The sequence below is a fragment of the Salmo salar genome, chromosome 06 (assembly GCF_965601325.2).
Source record: "Salmo salar chromosome 06, fSalSal1, whole genome shotgun sequence".
In the NCBI taxonomy this organism is placed as follows: Eukaryota; Metazoa; Chordata; class Actinopteri; order Salmoniformes; family Salmonidae; genus Salmo; species Salmo salar.
In genome coordinates, this window is record NC_138296.1 from 29,495,167 (window position 1) to 29,512,436 (window position 17,270).

At 40.8% G+C, this 17,270-nt stretch overlaps 1 protein-coding gene across 2 annotated transcripts in view; it reads right to left on the reverse strand.

The window, feature by feature from the left end:
- Positions 1 to 11,612: 11,612 nt before the first annotated feature.
- The window catches only part of LOC106606771 (adhesion G protein-coupled receptor E2), a 97,602-nt gene continuing 91,944 nt past the window's right edge, over positions 11,613 to 17,270 (reverse strand). The window contains exons 3-5 of one of the 2 annotated variants that reach the window (XM_014203129.3): positions 14,214 to 14,396; positions 12,784 to 12,933; positions 11,613 to 12,302 (exon numbers count right to left, since the gene is read on the reverse strand). In XM_014203129.3, the coding sequence (XP_014058604.1) occupies positions 12,145 to 12,302; positions 12,784 to 12,933; positions 14,214 to 14,396 (491 nt within the window). In that variant the 3' untranslated portion in view covers positions 11,613 to 12,144. The remainder of the gene's footprint in view (positions 12,303 to 12,783; positions 12,934 to 14,213; positions 14,397 to 17,270) is intronic. The other variant, XM_045720053.2, reaches the window with a different exon arrangement.

Sequence of the window (17,270 nt, forward strand, 5' to 3'; positions counted from 1 at the left end):
CACTTCGGGAACGAAGCAGATGGACCCACCTTTGATCTGAGAGGTAGCGAGCCGAGTGGATACCACATTTCAAACTTAGTTTTTTTTAAAGAAAGAGGTGAGCAAAACACACTTGAAGTCGAGTTTTTAGAAAAGCCTCTGTTACGTGAGCTCTGAGTGTGTATTCCTTTGTGAGGGGGCACCTTGGAGGCGTAAACAGGGCCGAGTCAGAGGAGAGCAATCTGAGAGTTTGCGGACTCAATGATACTCTGCCACTGGTCGGTTGCGGGCGACCTAGAGCCGTCCCGACACTGAATTGATCACAGTGGGGATTGGTGCGGTCTGTGGGGGTGAGGGGCCAGGGTGACTGTGTGTTCTGTGTGAAACACGGTACTTGGTGAAGCCCTATTGGAATAAGGACCTAGTTCTGAGAATGTCTGTGTGACTGTCTAAGTGACCCTCAGAGGTGGTGAATTCCAATTATTTTAAATGTGCTAGCCAGGTATGCCCTGGGTTACTCTGTGTGAGTATTTTGTTAAAGTTACCACTAGGTAATCTTTGTAGGAGCGTTCTGTGTGAGCGTGAGTAGGTTTACTCTGTGTGACTAACCTTTCAATTATGTTCTGTGTGAACATCGGACCAGTTCTGTGTGAGTATCGGGCCAATTCTGTGTGGGTGATCCTTAAAGTTCTGTGTGAGTCCCTAAAAGTTTCTAACGTTTTATTTGGATTCTGTGAAAATATGATAAATTGTATGTGTGTGTATAATCGATTACTAGAGATTTGATAAAGAAAGTAATGCTGAGAATATAATTAGATACAATTTAAACCACCCATTCGTAGACGTACGTAGGTTTTGAGTTGGTATCTTTAATGGATAATTTGATAAAGATGAGTTTTTAAGCGTTATTAAACTGTCTACAATGTTTGGGAAATTGTGCTCTAGAAACTGATTGGAGTGTGTCCACTTTTGGTTATCTTACCCTAATGATGTAACTATAAATGCTTATTGGATTATATCCGTCTGGGTAAAACAGTTGAAATAAAACTGCCCTTAAGGTCTGAAACTGTTTTATTTTTCCTCCCAGTATGAGAGGAGTTGCTGGATTTATTGAATACACCGTTTTCCATAAAGTTGGAGCGAATTAAGATGGAATCTCGACATAATTTATAAAGTCGGACAAAGCCTAGGGTATCCATCAAACTAATTATCATTGGCTGATTTTAATATGATGAAGTAAAGTAATTGAAATACGTTGAGAAAACATAATCTACTTGTATTAAAATGCGCAAGATCTGTTTCCTAGTCTATGAATGTTGATTTTACTCTTTGACTGCTAATCTATTCATTTGGCATGTGAGAATCATCGCCAGAGTAACGCTTGGACTTTGAAATTAGGGCTATTTTCTGGGAATTGTCTCGGTAATACGTGCCTGATTTTACGACTACAGACAATTGTGAATGGGTTTATTTGCTGGGAGTCTGGTTCAATTAAATAGCATTGGTGGTACAGGGGTAGAATTGTCACCTGCCACATAGGAGGCCAGGGTATCCTAGCCCATGCACCAGGGGACTAAATGTTAATTTAACTATTGAAATGTTTTGCCTGGAGAGATACGGTTGCTAGCGTTTGTTTAAGATATAAATGTAACGTTTTGATAGCTTGATTAGTTTAAATTGAAAGACTAATTCATTAGAAAATAATAGCGAGGGAATTTTGATATGATACGTTGTCTGTTGCTGGAACTGACATACAGAGAAAGAGTTGAATGATGTTATTTTTATAAGTATGGCGATTTACATGTTACTTTTAAAGTCTTGGATATTTCATAAGTGTGAAGCTGAAAGAGAAGAGGAAGTTGTAAAGTTTGGTTTTAATCTTACTATAGAGGTAAGGCAGAACGTTGGTTGAGTAGTGGGTTATATTTTTGCTTATGGGTAAAACAAAAGATGAGAAGAGAATTGGTTATGTGCGCTGAGCTATGCTTGGGCTATGTTTGGCTGGAAGGAAGGATTTTGTGATAGAAAGCTGGTTATTGATTCTTGGTTTGAATGTTTAGGTAACACCAGTGAATTAGAGAAGGAAGTTTATGTATTTAAACATTATACTCTGTTTCCATTACGTGGAACAATGTCAGGACAGTACAGTGAATTGCAGGTTGAGTTAATTTTATTTTACAGGGACAGTGCAAATTCATCACAGTTGTGCGTGTGCTTGGCCGGCGTGTGCGTTCCTGTAAGACGTAGAGTCGCAAGATAGCGCGAGGACGAGCTTTGTAAGGGAGGTGAGTGTAACCGAGATGGTGCGCGCTAGTAGCGTTTCAATCGGTGACGTTACTCGCTCTGAGACCTTGAAGCATAGTTTTGTTACTTATGTAGTAAAACAATTTCATATGTTTTGGAAATTAGCTAGGTTGCATTTGGTTATTTGAATGACCTTTTTCATTTGCTTTTAAAAGAGAGGTTGGAATCAAGTATGATGCCGTGGAACTTAAAATCAGATATCACGTGGAACTTTTCCCCTGATAAATAGACATCTGTCTCAGGGGCATCAGTTGTTTTCTTTGTAAGGAACATGCAGACTGTGTTTGGTGTTTTATTTTAATTTTATTGAGATGCAAACATGAGTCTCTGAGCAACTTTGTCATCTCAACCATTACAGTAGTGAGTTTTTGTGTAGGTTGTTTGTTAATTGCATGCATTTATCACTGTATCATCTGCATACATTGGAACTTCAGACTCTGTACAGACAGAAGGAAGATCATTCATGTATGAGCTGAACATTATTGACCTTTGGGGAATTAAAACATTGTATATTATGAGTGGAAAAAAGTTAGTTTTGATTCTTATGCTGATGAGACGCACACTTTTTTAAGGTTTTAGATTTGTTAAACAAGGTTTGTTGTACTAAATTTATGCAACAGGTTGAAATGATTTGATTGCGGGAAAGAGGTTATGGGTTTGTTTATTGTTTACTGTTTATTGTTTATTTTTGGTGTTGTTTTCACTTAATTAAACATTGTATTATCTGATGTGTTTGAGTAGGATTCTTTCCTCCAGGACGGATGAAAGTCAACTGAAGTATGTATGTTAAAGGCGATATGAGAGAACACGTCTCAAACTACATTTTATTAAATGACTGTAATTAAATATTGCTGATTTCTTATGCTGAGAAATGTACTACATTTGCAACATAATTTTTTTTTCATTTAGTGGGGTAACAGAAACAATACAAAGGTGTAAAAAAGCTATCACATATTTGTTGGACATTGGTCTAGTAATGATACCAGGATAATTGTATCTAAGGGTCAATTAAGCATGCATATACATTGATGCAGATTAAAACTAATGATGAGGGAGTACAGTGGAATTTTCATTAGGTTTTGTTTGTAGTTAACTTTTGGGTTTCTGAATTGGTGTAGTATAATGACTGCTAAAGAAGTGTTTTGTGTTTTTCTTTGGGAAAATGGGGATTTCATTGTCTCTCTTTGGAATGTTTCCTGGGGCTATAATCTTGGGTGAGTGAGATTGAGGCTATAAACTACCAAAATGGAAGAGGCCTGGACATTTTTTGTTTGTTTTTACTTTAGGGTTTGCAAATACCCACACACAACACATTTGTTATTGCTATTTGTTTGTGTTGTTAAAATAGTATGTTTGATTTGTTTTTCTATTTCCTGTGGGATTGGTGTGTTTTCCATATGACTTAGTGCTAAGATATCTTAAAGGGGTATACACATGGAATTTTTAGAAGTTTTTTCCTGAGTTTTAATTAAACATGTGGATTCTTTTGTTAATGAAATGTTCTGGGTAACCTGTGATACAACATGTAGAAAATGATGTTTGATTTAGATTTTTTTTTGTCTAAGATAGTAAGAAACATTTCTGGGAAGGGGTGGTTTGACTTATGACCTTTGTCTGGGTTTTCCTGTGTGGTCTGATCAGCCTCATGGGAAAGCCATTTGGATAATACATTTTAGGTCATTTGTTATACTGATTTCAAGGTAATTCGTGAAATTTATAATTATGATGGAATTTAAAGTTCTTAGACATATTTGTAATTTGGACCTATGTGATATAGGGCATTGCCTTTCACTTAGGGTAGGCTGCTCGAAGTCTGTTTTCCTATGACCATATGGGTAAATCATTTTTTCTTTGTGGAGATTTTCAGAGTAGTGATTTTCATTTGGTTATGTTATTTGACATTTTGTTTTATCTTTTGATTTGTAGTAGTGTTTTTTATACATTACTCTCATGGAGAGTTATGTGTTAAAAAATGGGGGAGGATACAGTCCTTTGAAGGTTTGGATTCAGTTCTTTGAAATTTGGATTGAAGTTTACACACCTTGAGTGATATGTGAAGGAGTGTATTGTTGTGTTGTTTGTTCGGTTCTATTACCGATGGGTTATAGGTCTAACTTCCTGATTCTGTGTCTCTGCGATGGAGTTGAAATCGTGATGGGAAGTATTAGCCAATGTGAAAGAATAATTTCAATAGAATTTGTTGTTATTCTCTTTGAATAATGTTTAGACATTTGTATTAAGAATAATTGGTAAAAGTAATAATTTATCATGTAGTTAATGAACTGAACTAAACTGTTGTTCTGATCTGTTCTTTCGAGGTTATCATGAAAAGTGACATCAGACGGTATCTTAATGCATGGAAGAGATAATTGGACCGAAAAGTGTGTGTACCTCAAACCCCCTCTAATTGGCTGAAGAAGGAGTGACGAAGGCGTTGAATATGGCCCTGTCCGAACCATTTCTACTGAGAGGAATGGCCGAGCCAGCAACCGGTGTACAGTATCCGATCTAAGCTATCAACTGCTTTTATCTCATGTTTCTCTCAGGAGTGTGAGAGGAGTCCACATGGAGTGAGCATGGGGAAAGGTGCTGTTCTAAACTATTCTTATGTTGCTGGTATATTGGTTGACGAATGGACAAGACATAATGGGCATCTAAGGTGAAACATTGACATTGGGACATTATAATGGGTCATTCACTTTGAACTTTAAAGTTATCTGAAGAAGAACGAAGAGGACGCCAGAAGAATCAGTGCCTGGAGAGAGGGGTTTGGTCAACTGTGCCCATAACTGTTTAGACTTTTGGGGTATCAGGTTGATTGTAGAGGTCTACACCACGTAAAATTATAGTAATTTAGATTAAGAATGCATTGAGATACTGATCTGTAGAATAATCGTGATAAAATTGTTAATAGTAGAAATTATGGGATAATTATACTGGATGTTAAAATGAATGGACATTCTGCTAATATTGATGTGTGTTTAAATTTATTTTTTACTTTGAGTGATAAGACAAATTTGAATCACTGAGCAATGTCATTTTGAAATTTTGGTTGGATAATTAAGTTCTAATTAAGTTCTAATTATGATTTTATTTGGAAATTGAATGAATTTTAAAACTGAAAGATTGATTTGAGTTGAGTATGTTAATATCTAAATGAGTGAAGGAATTAATGTATTGGAGATTGTTTTGATTGTTGTTATGAACTAAAGATGTTGAGGTTATTATAAGCATGCCATGGGTGAATGACATGGGTGAACTCTGATCTGGAGAGTGAAACTGATCCTAATCTATTTGATCTATAGGCATTGCCTTATAAATAGTGGAATCATGATGCTTGTCTTGGGTCATGTTTATTAGGCATCAATGGAATACATTTTACTTAAACCAGGAGTCACTACATGGATTTGTAGAACAAGATATGCTAATCTTAGTTTCTGGGATTAGTCATTTCCAACATACTATGCTGATCCATTGGAGTGTGATAGATAACTAAAGATTATTTTATTAAACTCCATTGTTGCATGCACTGCATTATGCATTAAATATGCGATTTTCACTGTCTATGGAAAATATAGCTTTGAATCTCATAAACTGTATGCATTTTTTGTTTTTCTTCATGGGTTCGTGCAGGTGACTGTGTATCATGGCCTTCCCAGACAAATTGCTAGAGTGTTTAGTAAATGTTGGGGGATGATAATAAGAGACAGTGCTGAGTTTCTTGGGATGTTATGTGCAGGAACCCCATGCAATGAGTTATTGTTTTGTGATTTTTGGTTGATGTAGAATATATATATGTATGTTCTATGTGAATGAATGTTCTTAAATCTGGTGATTTTCTTTTAAGTTGAGAGGGGACACAGAGGGATGACTGTCTTTTCTGTTGTGATGAAGCCTGTGTTTAGACACTGGTTCCGCTGTAACGTTACTGTTCTGATTCTCTAGAAGGGACGGAGTCCCTTGAGAGGGGAATGTCGTGGACGAATCAGAATTAGTTGGGTAACATAGATAATTAAGATGTTTTATTAGTATAATATGCTTATTTGAGGTACTTGTCATTAGAAAGTGTCCATTGGACTCTGGTGTCTTTTCAGTTACACATTTCCCTTAGCTGGGGCTCAGACACTTGGGGCCCAGAGAGGGGAAGAGGTCAGACTTGTCTTTTACTTGTCTCTGTTGCTCTGCAGAATATCAGCAAGAGAGGAGGACAGAATGAAATATTGTCTTCATATGTGAATGTCTCTTTACCTATGCTTAAACCATGTGAAGGGATGGCGTGATTACTGGGGGACCAATGACTTGTCTCCACAATGTCTGTGAGCAAGTCACACCCTCCTTTTCCTTATTGTGGGGAGGTTTATGGCAGTGTCTGGGACCATGGTCTCTTAGATCTCACCCTTATCCTGTGATAATATATGGCCTAGAGGCTCACTCCCTCCAGTGAGCCTGTCCAGGAGTGGGGTCAAGAGGGGGTTTGCTTGAGATGGGAGTATCTAGAGTTGACAATTGATATATGGTATTGGATGAAATAGTTCTGTTCAATACCGTACCAGGGAGGGACAGTTCTAAGGAGACCAGATACTGGGCTATACCATTAATCCTGTTGACATAGCAGTTACTGTCTGATGTGTTTTATTGATATCTGTCATACAAAACTTAACCTTTGTGAACTGTTACTAAGTATCTGTGGTTTGTCAATGTACGTTGAAGGGGCTGTATCGTTGCTATAAAAGATCCCTGAGCCATTCTGTAAGCACCTCATTAAATGGTTCATTCGAGAGAATGCATTAGTGGGGTCAAGAACTTTTGCAAAAGTATCTTAAAGTATTAAAGATGTAGTTTTAACTCGGACTGGTGTGTTTGTAAATCCTCATTTGGTAATGCAGAAATTAGCCACCACACAACCCAACCTCACATATAAGTACTTCCCTGTATTAGTACATTGGATAGAATATCAAGTGTTCGATATCTGAGATGTGATGGTGGCCACTAGTCAGAGGTCCTGCCTGAAAACTCACAGATTCAACATTCTGGCCAAGGGCACTGTGTGCGAATGGACAGTCTGCCCCCTGTACTGCCCTTGGGCCCCGTGTGAGTTTGGGTATGGACTCTAAAAATGCCCCCCCTCCTACACTACCTTCCCTTGGTTGTGGATATTGTGCCTTTTGGGAATGGTTGTTATATAACCCTCCCGTTGTCCTCGTATTATGCCTACCACACCGTGTCCCCCCGGGTCACCCTGTCCCGTCTTGGCTAAAGGCCCAGTGGGCACAAGTGTGACAGTATGCGTGTGAACATCCTTTGCAGATGTATTTCTTACACCTGCAGCACGCCGCGTGTGTCTTGGCGTCCTTCTTGGGAGGGCAGAGCTGACACCTCTTCCTCTTACTTGCCTCTAGCGGGGCGGCGGGGGTGTCAGCGGCGGCCGGGCTGGCGGCGTGTTCCCGGGCTTGCGGACGATCTGCGGCAGTAGCACTCTGTAGGACTTTGACAAGTGCGGACGCCGCTTCGGTGCGGGGGAGACGCTGCCTTCTTTGGATCAACGGCTTCACAAGTGCCTTTCCCTGCTGCTCCAGGAAAACCCTCCTCTTGTTCCGCTTCTGAGGCATCCACTCGGGCTTGATCTCTCGTCATATGACAAAGGCGTTGTAGGAGGACACGTTGAGGATGTTGTGGAAGATGACCAGGGGCCAGTCATCCATCTGCAGCTGTAGGTCCCGACCACCTTGTCTAGGTTGTCCACGCCGCCCTTGTTGTAGTCTAGGACGAGGGCAGGCTTTCGGTCGCGGCAATCGCTAACTTCGGCCTCTGTGTGCAGCGTGCTCAGAAGTAGCACGTTCTTATTTCTCTTTGCCAGGTAGGACACTAGAGTGGCGGTGGGCGTGAAGGTGAACCTGGAGGATGAGACCTGTCTGCCCTTTGACTGGAGCAGAGCGGGAGGGATCTCGGGCTTGTTCTTTAGCACTGTGCCGACCATGGTGAGGTTCTTCTCGAAGAGCCACTGTCCGAGTTCGTAGGAGGTGAAGAAATTGTCACAAGGTGACATTGTGACCACCGCGCAGTCACTTTGTCAGATCGAGGACGACTCGCACGCCCTGATTCTTCTCGGGGCCTCCGCTGGCCACCTTACCGGTGTAGACTTGCATCTTCCAAGCGTAGCTGGACTTGGCATCGCAGGCCACCTACGACTTGATGCCGTATTTGGCTGGCTTGCTGGGAATGTACGGTCGGAAAGGACAGCATCCTTTTGGGAGAGGGAGAAGAGATTATCAGCGTCGTCGTTACTGGCTCATCATTGGGGCGCACGGCGTTTATGTTACACGCCACCGCTGCTACTACTGATGCTACTACTGCTGATGCTACTACTACTGATGCTGCTACTGCTGATGCTACTGCTGCTGCTACCTCTGTATACTACACATACATACACACAGTAACTCTGAACGGGACCAGTTGTTCGTCCACCGTCAAGTCAGACCCCGGGTTGTAGAGGGTCGACAGCCGCTCCTCCCACAGGTCCCAGACCTCTCTTATGGCCGCCAGTCTGTCGGTGGCGAGTCTCGCGGGTCTCGACTGGCGGTCGTCGAATCGCAGCAGCCTCGAGTACTTGTGAAAAACCTTGAGCGGCATGGTGGCTCGGAACACGGTCCTGCCACTCTCCGCGTCCCACAGGCTGGCCGCGGCCTTACCTCGGGACCTGTAGATGCCCGCTAGGATTAGCAGCCCTACGTAGGCACGCAGGTCGGTGGAGTCCATGGCTCGCTCTGACTCGGCCTAGACAACGGGAGGGGGGGTTATAACATACACCTTGCTAATGCTGCCCCCCGCCGGGGTCACTCTGACCCAGCCTAGACAACGGGAGGGTTAAGCACCAGCTGTCAGAGCAGCTCACAGAGTGCTGCACCTGTACATAGCCCATCTATAATTTAGCCCAAACAACTACCTCTTCCCCTACTGTATTTATTTATTTATTTTGCTTCTTTGCACCCCATTATTTCTATTTCTACTTTGTATTTTCTTCCACTGCAAATCTACCATTCCAGTGTTTTACTTGCTGTATTGTATTTACTTCGCCACCATGGCCTTTTTTCCTTTACCTCCCTTATCTCACCTCATTTGCTCACTTTGTATATAGACGTATTGTTCTACTATATTATTGACTGTATGTTTGTTTTACTCCATGTGTAACTCTGTGTTGTTGTATGTGTCAAACTGCTTGCTTTATCTGGCCAGGTCGCAATTGTAAATGAGAACTTGTTCTCAACTTGCCTACCTGGTTAAATAAGGGGGAAATAAAAAAATATATATAATGTATATAAGAGAGATATACAGTTGAAGTCGGAAGTTTAGATACACCTTAGCGAAATACATTTAACCTGTTAGGGCTAGGGGGCAGTATTGACACGGCTGGATAAAAAACGTACCCGATTTAATCTGGTTACTACTCCTGCCCAGTAACTAGAATATGCATATAATTATTGGCCTTGGATAGAAAACACTCCAAAGTTTCTAAAACTGTTTGAATGGTGTCTGTGAGTATAACAGAACTCAAATGGCAGGTCAAAACCTGAGAAGATTCTGTACAGGAAGTACCCTGTCTGACCATTTCTTGGCCTTCTTTGCCATCTCTATCCATTACAAAGGATCTCTGCTATTACTTGACACTTCCTACGGCTGCCATAGGCTCTCAGAAGGCGGCAAAAAGCTGAATCGTGGCTTTGCAGGCTCTGGCTGAAAAAAAGTTGCGTGTTTGGGTAGTGGCTGGTTACAGTACTGTGAGACTCAGGCTCGTGCCCGCGTCGACCGAAAGCTTTGTTTTCTTTCCTCTGTTTACCTAAAAGGAGATTCCCGGTCGGAATATTATCGCTTTTTTACAAGAAAAATGGCATAAAAATGGATTTTAAACAGCGGTTGACATGCTTCGAAGTAAGATAATGGAATATTTAGAATTTTTTTGTCACGAATTGCGCCATGCTCGCGACCCTGATTTACCATTTCGGATAGTGTCTGGAACGCACGAACAAAACGCCGCTATTCGGATATAACGATGGATTATTTTGGACCAAACCAACATTTTTTATTGAAGTAGCAGTCCTGGGAGTGCATTCTGACGAAGACAACAAAGGTAATCAAACTTTTGTAATAGTAAATCGGAGTTTGGTCAGGGCTAAACTTGGTCGGTGTCTAAATGGCTAGCCGTGATGGCTGGGCTATCTACTGAGAATATTGCAAAATGTGCTTTCACCGAAAAGCTATTTTAAAATCGGACACCTCGATTGCACAAAGGAGTTCTGTATCTATAATTCTTAAAATAATTGTTATGTTTTTTGTGAACGTTTATCGTGAGTAATTTAGTAAATTCACCGGAAGTGTTCGGGGGGTATGCTAGTTCTGAACGTCACATGCTAATGTAAAAAGCTGTTTTTTGATATAAATATGAACTTGATTGAACAAAACATGCATGTATTGTATAACATAATGTCCTATGGTTGTCATCTGATGAAGATCATCAAAGGTTAGTGCTGCATTTAGCTGTGGTTTGGGTTTTTGTGACATTATATGCTAGCTTGAAAAATGGGTGTCTGATTATTTCTGGCTGGGTACTCTGCTGACATAATCTAATGTTTTGCTTTCGTTGTAAAGCCTTTTTGAAATCGGACAGTGTGGTTAGATTAACGAGAGTCTTGTCTTTAAAATGCTGTAAAATAGTCATATGTTTGAGAATTTTTTTTGAGCAGTGTACAATACATGCATGTTTTGTTCAATCAAGTTCATATTTATATCAAAAAACAGCTTTTTACATTAGCATGTGACGTTCAGAACTAGCATTCCCACCGAACACTTCCGGTGAATTTACTAAATTTCTCACGATAAACGTTCACAAAAAAACATAACAATTATTTAAGCCATTTTGACACAACTTTGTAAGTATGCTTGGGGTCATTGTCCATTTGGAAGACCCATTTGCAACCAAGCTTTAACTTCCTGACTGATGTCTTGAGATGTTGCTTCAATATATCCACATAATTTTCCTACCGCATAATGCCATCTATTTTGTTCTGTTCAGTATAGTCACTATAGCGAATAAGTGTATGGATTCCAAAATTGCAGTAGTGCTGTATTCTCTGGCCAGGACTGCAATGTATAGAAATGTTATAAGGTAACTAAAAAAGAGAGTTGTTAACCTATACCTTTTTCAGGTGAGTCAGCTCTGAAGGTGTCACGAGAATTTTCAATCCCAATGATAATAACTAACAATCAATAAGCTTTGACCAATCCCCAAGGTTTGTAAGACTCTGGGTTTAATAATAATTAGGCAAAGACTCAGCTAATGCAAAAGGCCTGTAAAGTTTATTCACGAGAACATTCTAAAGTCAAAATACAAAGAACATATCATTTTATAACTCACTCCCTCCCTGCTTACGCACATACAGTACCTACACACAAACAGTAGATAGCGTACACACATACATACACACGAACAGTAGGTGGGATGTATCCTTCCCCATAGTTCTCACCACTGTTTATCACTACCAAGCTGGCAGTTCCATTCCCCCGAGATTAGAGGGACCTTGATGGAACTCCCTTTCCTGCCGTAAGTTTCTCAGAGTTCTAGCCAGGTCAGGTCATACACAGTTTAATTGTTCTCGGTATTTTCTTAGTCACACACACATTTCTACTTGTCTTGACCAAACCTTATTAGACTGAAGTTTAACATTCTAATTCATTATACATGTTACAGAATCTAATAATTACTAATAGTTACGTTTGTCTAATTATTCATTATATATGTTGCATGTCATAATTACGTTTCAGGGTGGAATTGTTTAGTCATTACCTTTAAACATATACATTCTCTAATCAGAAGGTCATCCGCTGTGATGATGATCTGAACCCAGGAGCACATTGACAGTAGAAGCTTCCTTCAGTGTTGATGCATGCTGCGTTCTCACCACAGATTTGTGGTGTTTCAGGGTCATCGTTATAGTCATCACTAGGAGGATTACACTCATTCTCATCTGGGGTCAAAAACAAGCATTGAGAAAGTGTGAAGAGAGGTAGGGGAATGGGAATGGTCATTCAATGATGTCGCTCTTGCTGCTGGTGAGTCTCTGATCCACCTCTACGCAGACGACACCATTCTGTATACTTCTGGCCCTTCTTTGGACACTGTGTTAACTACCCTCCAGACGAGCTTTAATGCCATACAACTCTCCTTCCGTGGCCTCCAACTGCTCTTAAATACAAGTAAAACTAAATGCATGCTCTTCAACCGATCGCTGCCTGCACCTGCCCGCCCGTCCAGCATCACTACTCTGGACGGTTCTGACTTAGAATATGTGGACAACTACAAATACCTGGGTAAAAAAGACCATTAGGAAAAGGAAACTCTCCATTTCATACATGATGACATCCTGTATATGCCTGATATGCTCTCTGGATGTACTGTACACATCTTTTGATAGTAAGTGTTATCACCAGTTTTCTTTGGCATCTTACCTTTACATGTGACTCCTTGGCCAAATATAAATCTTTCCACTCCAGTATTGGAGACAAACCCCTCATTGCAGATGCAGGAGTATGACCCTAACACATTGTGACACTCGGCATTGGGACCACAGGTGGCCTTCTCCAAACACTCGTTGATGTCTTGAGGCACAGAGAAAGGAATAGTCAGTCACACCTCAAATGCAAACGTAGAATATACACTGAACAAAAATATAAATGCAACATGTAAAGTGTTGGTCCCATGTTTCATGAGCTGAAATGTTGTGTACAAATTTGTTTACATCCTTGTTAGTGAGCATTTCTCCTTTGCCAAAATAATCCGGCATATCAAGAAGCTGATTATACAGCATGATCATTACACGAGATCCACATTGTACTGCGGACAATAAAAGGCCACTCTAAAATGTGCAGTTTTGTCACACAACACAATGCCACAGATTTTTCACGTTTGAGGGAGCGTGCAATTGACCTCAGGAATGTCCACCAGAGCTATTGCCAGAGAATTGAATGTTAATTTCTCTACTAAAAGCCGCCTCCAATGTTGTTTCAGAGAATTTGCCAGTACTTCAAACCGGCCTCGCGATCGCAGACCACATGTATGGCGTTGTGTGGGAGAGCGGTTTGCTGATGTCAACATTGTGAACAGAGTGACCCATGGTGGCAGTGGGGTTATTGTATGGGCAGGCATAAACTACAGACAACGAACACAATTGCATTTCATCTATGACAATTTGAATGCACAGTGATACCGTGACGAGATCCAGAGACCCATTGACGTGCCATTCATCAGCTGCCATCACCTCATGTTTCAGCATGATAATGCACAGCCCCATATCGCAAGGATCTGTACACAATTCCTTGAAGCTGAAAATGTCCCAGTTCTTTCATGGCCTGCATACTCACCAGACATGTTGAGCATGTTTGGAATGCTCTGGATCGACGTGTGCGACAGCGTGTTCCAGTTCCGATCAATATTCAGCAACTTCACACAGCCATTGAAGAGGAGTGGGACAACATTCCACAGGCCACAATCAACAGCCTGATCAACTCTATGCGAAAGAGATGTGTTGTGCTGCATGAGGCAAATGGTGGTCACACCAGATACTGACTGGTTTTCTGATCCACGCCCCTATCTTTTTTTAAAGTTATCTGTGACCAAGAGATCATATCTGTATTCCTAGTCCTGTGAAATCCATAGATAATGACCTAATGTATTTATTTAAATTGATTGATTTCCTTATATATAAACTGTAACTCAGTAAATTATTTTAAATTGTTGCATGTTGCGTTTATATTTTGTTCAGTATAGTCACTATAGCGAATAAGTGTATGGATTCCAACATTGCAGCAGTGCTGTGTTCTCTGGCCAGGACTGCAATGTATAGAAATGCTATAAGGTAAGTAAAAAGAGAGTCGTTTACCTATACATGTTTCACGTAAGACAGCTGTGAAGTTAATCCGCTGTGATGATGATCTGAACCCAGGAGCACATTGACAGTAGAAGCTTCCTTCAGTGTTGATGCATGCTGCATTCTCACCACAGATTTGTGGTGTTTCAGGGTCATCGTTATATTCATCACTAGGAGGATTACACTCATTCTCATCTGGGGTCAAAAACAAGCATTGAGAAAGTGTGAAGAGAGGTAGGGGAATGGGAATGGTCATTCAAAATATAAGAGAGATATACAGTTGACGTCGGAAGTTTACATACACCTTAGCGAAATACATTTAAACTCAGTTTTTCACAATTCCTGACATTTAATCCAATTAACAATTCCCTGTCTTAGGTCAGTTAGGATCACCAATTAATTTTAAGAATGTCTGAATAATAGTAGAGAGAATGTCAGAAGTTTAAAAACACTCAATTAGTATTTGGTAGCGTTGCCTTTAAAATTGTTTAACTTGGGTCAAACGTTTCAGGTAGCCTTCCACAAGCTTCTGTAATAAAGATAATCTAACGTTTTACCTAATGATATATAAGGAGGGCATTTGCACAACATGTTTCACAACAACACACAACAAAATTCCAGAGACATATTGAGCGACCAACTGATACCAATCACGACCACACCCAGAGACAGATGGCTGACTTAAGCCCTAGCCACACGAACTGACCACTGGTGTAAAGAACAACATTCCATGAATATCGCAAGCACCCAGACACGAATTACCAGAAATACACACACACACACACTTAGGTGTGTTGGACTCCGAGGACAAAGGACACTGCCAAGGGCCAATGGGAAGTCGACACCACCTGGAGAGTGGACCGTCCCTCCACTCATCGACCAGTCAGGAGAGCGGACCTACTAGACTCAACGTCAACACACTGTTATTTCATTGTATAAATTGGATGTATACTATGTTTCGGGGCTCTCTTCTGCTAGTTCCCTATGAGCTAAACGAAGGAGTCCGTGCACGCTCAGCCAAATATCTTTGTCTCATAATAAACTGCCTTACTATAAACTGAATCACCCGGTCCAGCGTCTTGACTTGTCTCCTTCTCAAATAACTAATCATCAACACTTCCCACAATAAGTTGGGTGAATTTTGGCCCATTCCTCCTGACAGAGCTGGTGTAACTGAGTCAGGTTTGTAGGCCTCCTTGCTCGCACACGCTTTTTCAATTCTGTCCACAAATTTTCTATGGATTGAGGTCAGGGCTTTGTGATGGCCACTCCAATACCTTGACTTTGTTGTCGTTAAGCCATTTTGACACAACTTTGGAAGTATGCTTGGGGTCATTGTCCATTTGGAAGACCCATTTGCAACCAAGCTTTAAAAACCTCTTACATCTAGACATTCCGCTAGCGGAACATCTGCTCCAATATCCAATGATGGGCGTGGCGCGAAATACAAAGTCCTCGAAAATCCGAAAACTTCCATTTTTCAAACATATGACTATTTTACACCATTTTAAAGACAAGACTCTCCTTTATCTAACCACACTGTCCGATTTCAAAAAGGCTTTACAGCGAAAGAAAAACATTAGATTATGTCAGGAGAGTACCCAGCCAGAAATAATCAGACACCCATTTTTCAAGCTAGCATATAATGTCACAAAAAACAAAACCACAGCTAAATGCAGCACTAACCTTTGATGATCTTCATCAGATGACACTCCTAGGACATTATGTTATACAATACATGCATGTTTTGTTCAATCAAGTTCATATTTACATCAAAAAACAGCTTTTTACATTAGCATGTGACGTTCAGAACTAGCATACCCACCGAAACTTCCGGTGAATTTACTAAATTACTCACGATAAACGTTCACAAAAAACATAACAATTATTTTAAGAATTATAGATACAGAACTCCTTTATGCAATCGCGGTGTCCGATTTTAAAATAGCTTTTCGGTGAAAGCACATTTTGCAATATTCTGAGTAGATTGCTCGCCATCACGGGCTAGCTATTTTGACACCCACCAAGTTTGGTACTCACCAAACTCAGATTTACTATAAGAAAAATTGGATTACCTTTGCTGTTCTTCGTCAGAATGCACTCCCAGGACTTCTACTTCAATAACAAATGTTGGTTTGGTTCCAAATAATCCATAGTTGTATCCAAATAGCGGCGTTTTGTTGTGCGTTCAAGACACTATCCGAAGGGTAAAGAAGGGTGACGCGCCCGGCGCGTTTCGTGACAAAAAAATTCAAAATATTCCATTACCGTACTTCGAAGCATGTCAAACGCTGTTTAAAATCAATTTTTATGCGATTTTTCTCGTAAAAAAGCGATAATATTCCGACCAGGAATCGTTGTTTTCGTTCAAAGACAGAAAATTTAAACATGGAGTCGTCTTGTGCACGCGACCCCAGTCTCATTGTTCTCAGATCGACCACTATCCAAATGCACTACTGTTTTTCAGCCATGGCCTGCAAAGTCACCATTCATCGTTCTGGCCCCTTCTGAGAGCCTATGGGAGCGTTAGAAAATGTCACGTAACAGCAGAGATCCCCTGTTTTGGATAGAGATGATCAAGAAGGCCAAGAAATGGTCAGACAGGGTACATCCTGTACAGAATCTTCTCAGGTTTTGGCCTGCCAAATGAGTTCTGTTATACTCACAGACACCATTCAAACAGTTTTAGAAACATGAGTGTTTTCTATCCAAAGCTTAATTATATGCATATTCTAGTTTCTGGGCAGGAGTAATAATCAGATTAAATCGGGTACGTTTTTTATCCGGCCGTGAAAATACTGCCCCCTATCCATAACAAGTTAACTTCCTGACTGATGTCTTGAGATGTTGCTTCAATATATCCACATAACTTTCGTACCAAATGATGCCATCTATTTTGTGAAGTGCACCAGTCCCTCCTGCAGCAAAGCACCCCCACAACATGATGCTGCCACCCCCGTGCTTCACGGTTGGGATGGTGATCTTCGGCTTGCAAGCCTCCACCTTTTTCCTCCAAACATAACGATGGTCATTATGGCCAAACAGTTCTATTTTTGTTTCATCAGACCA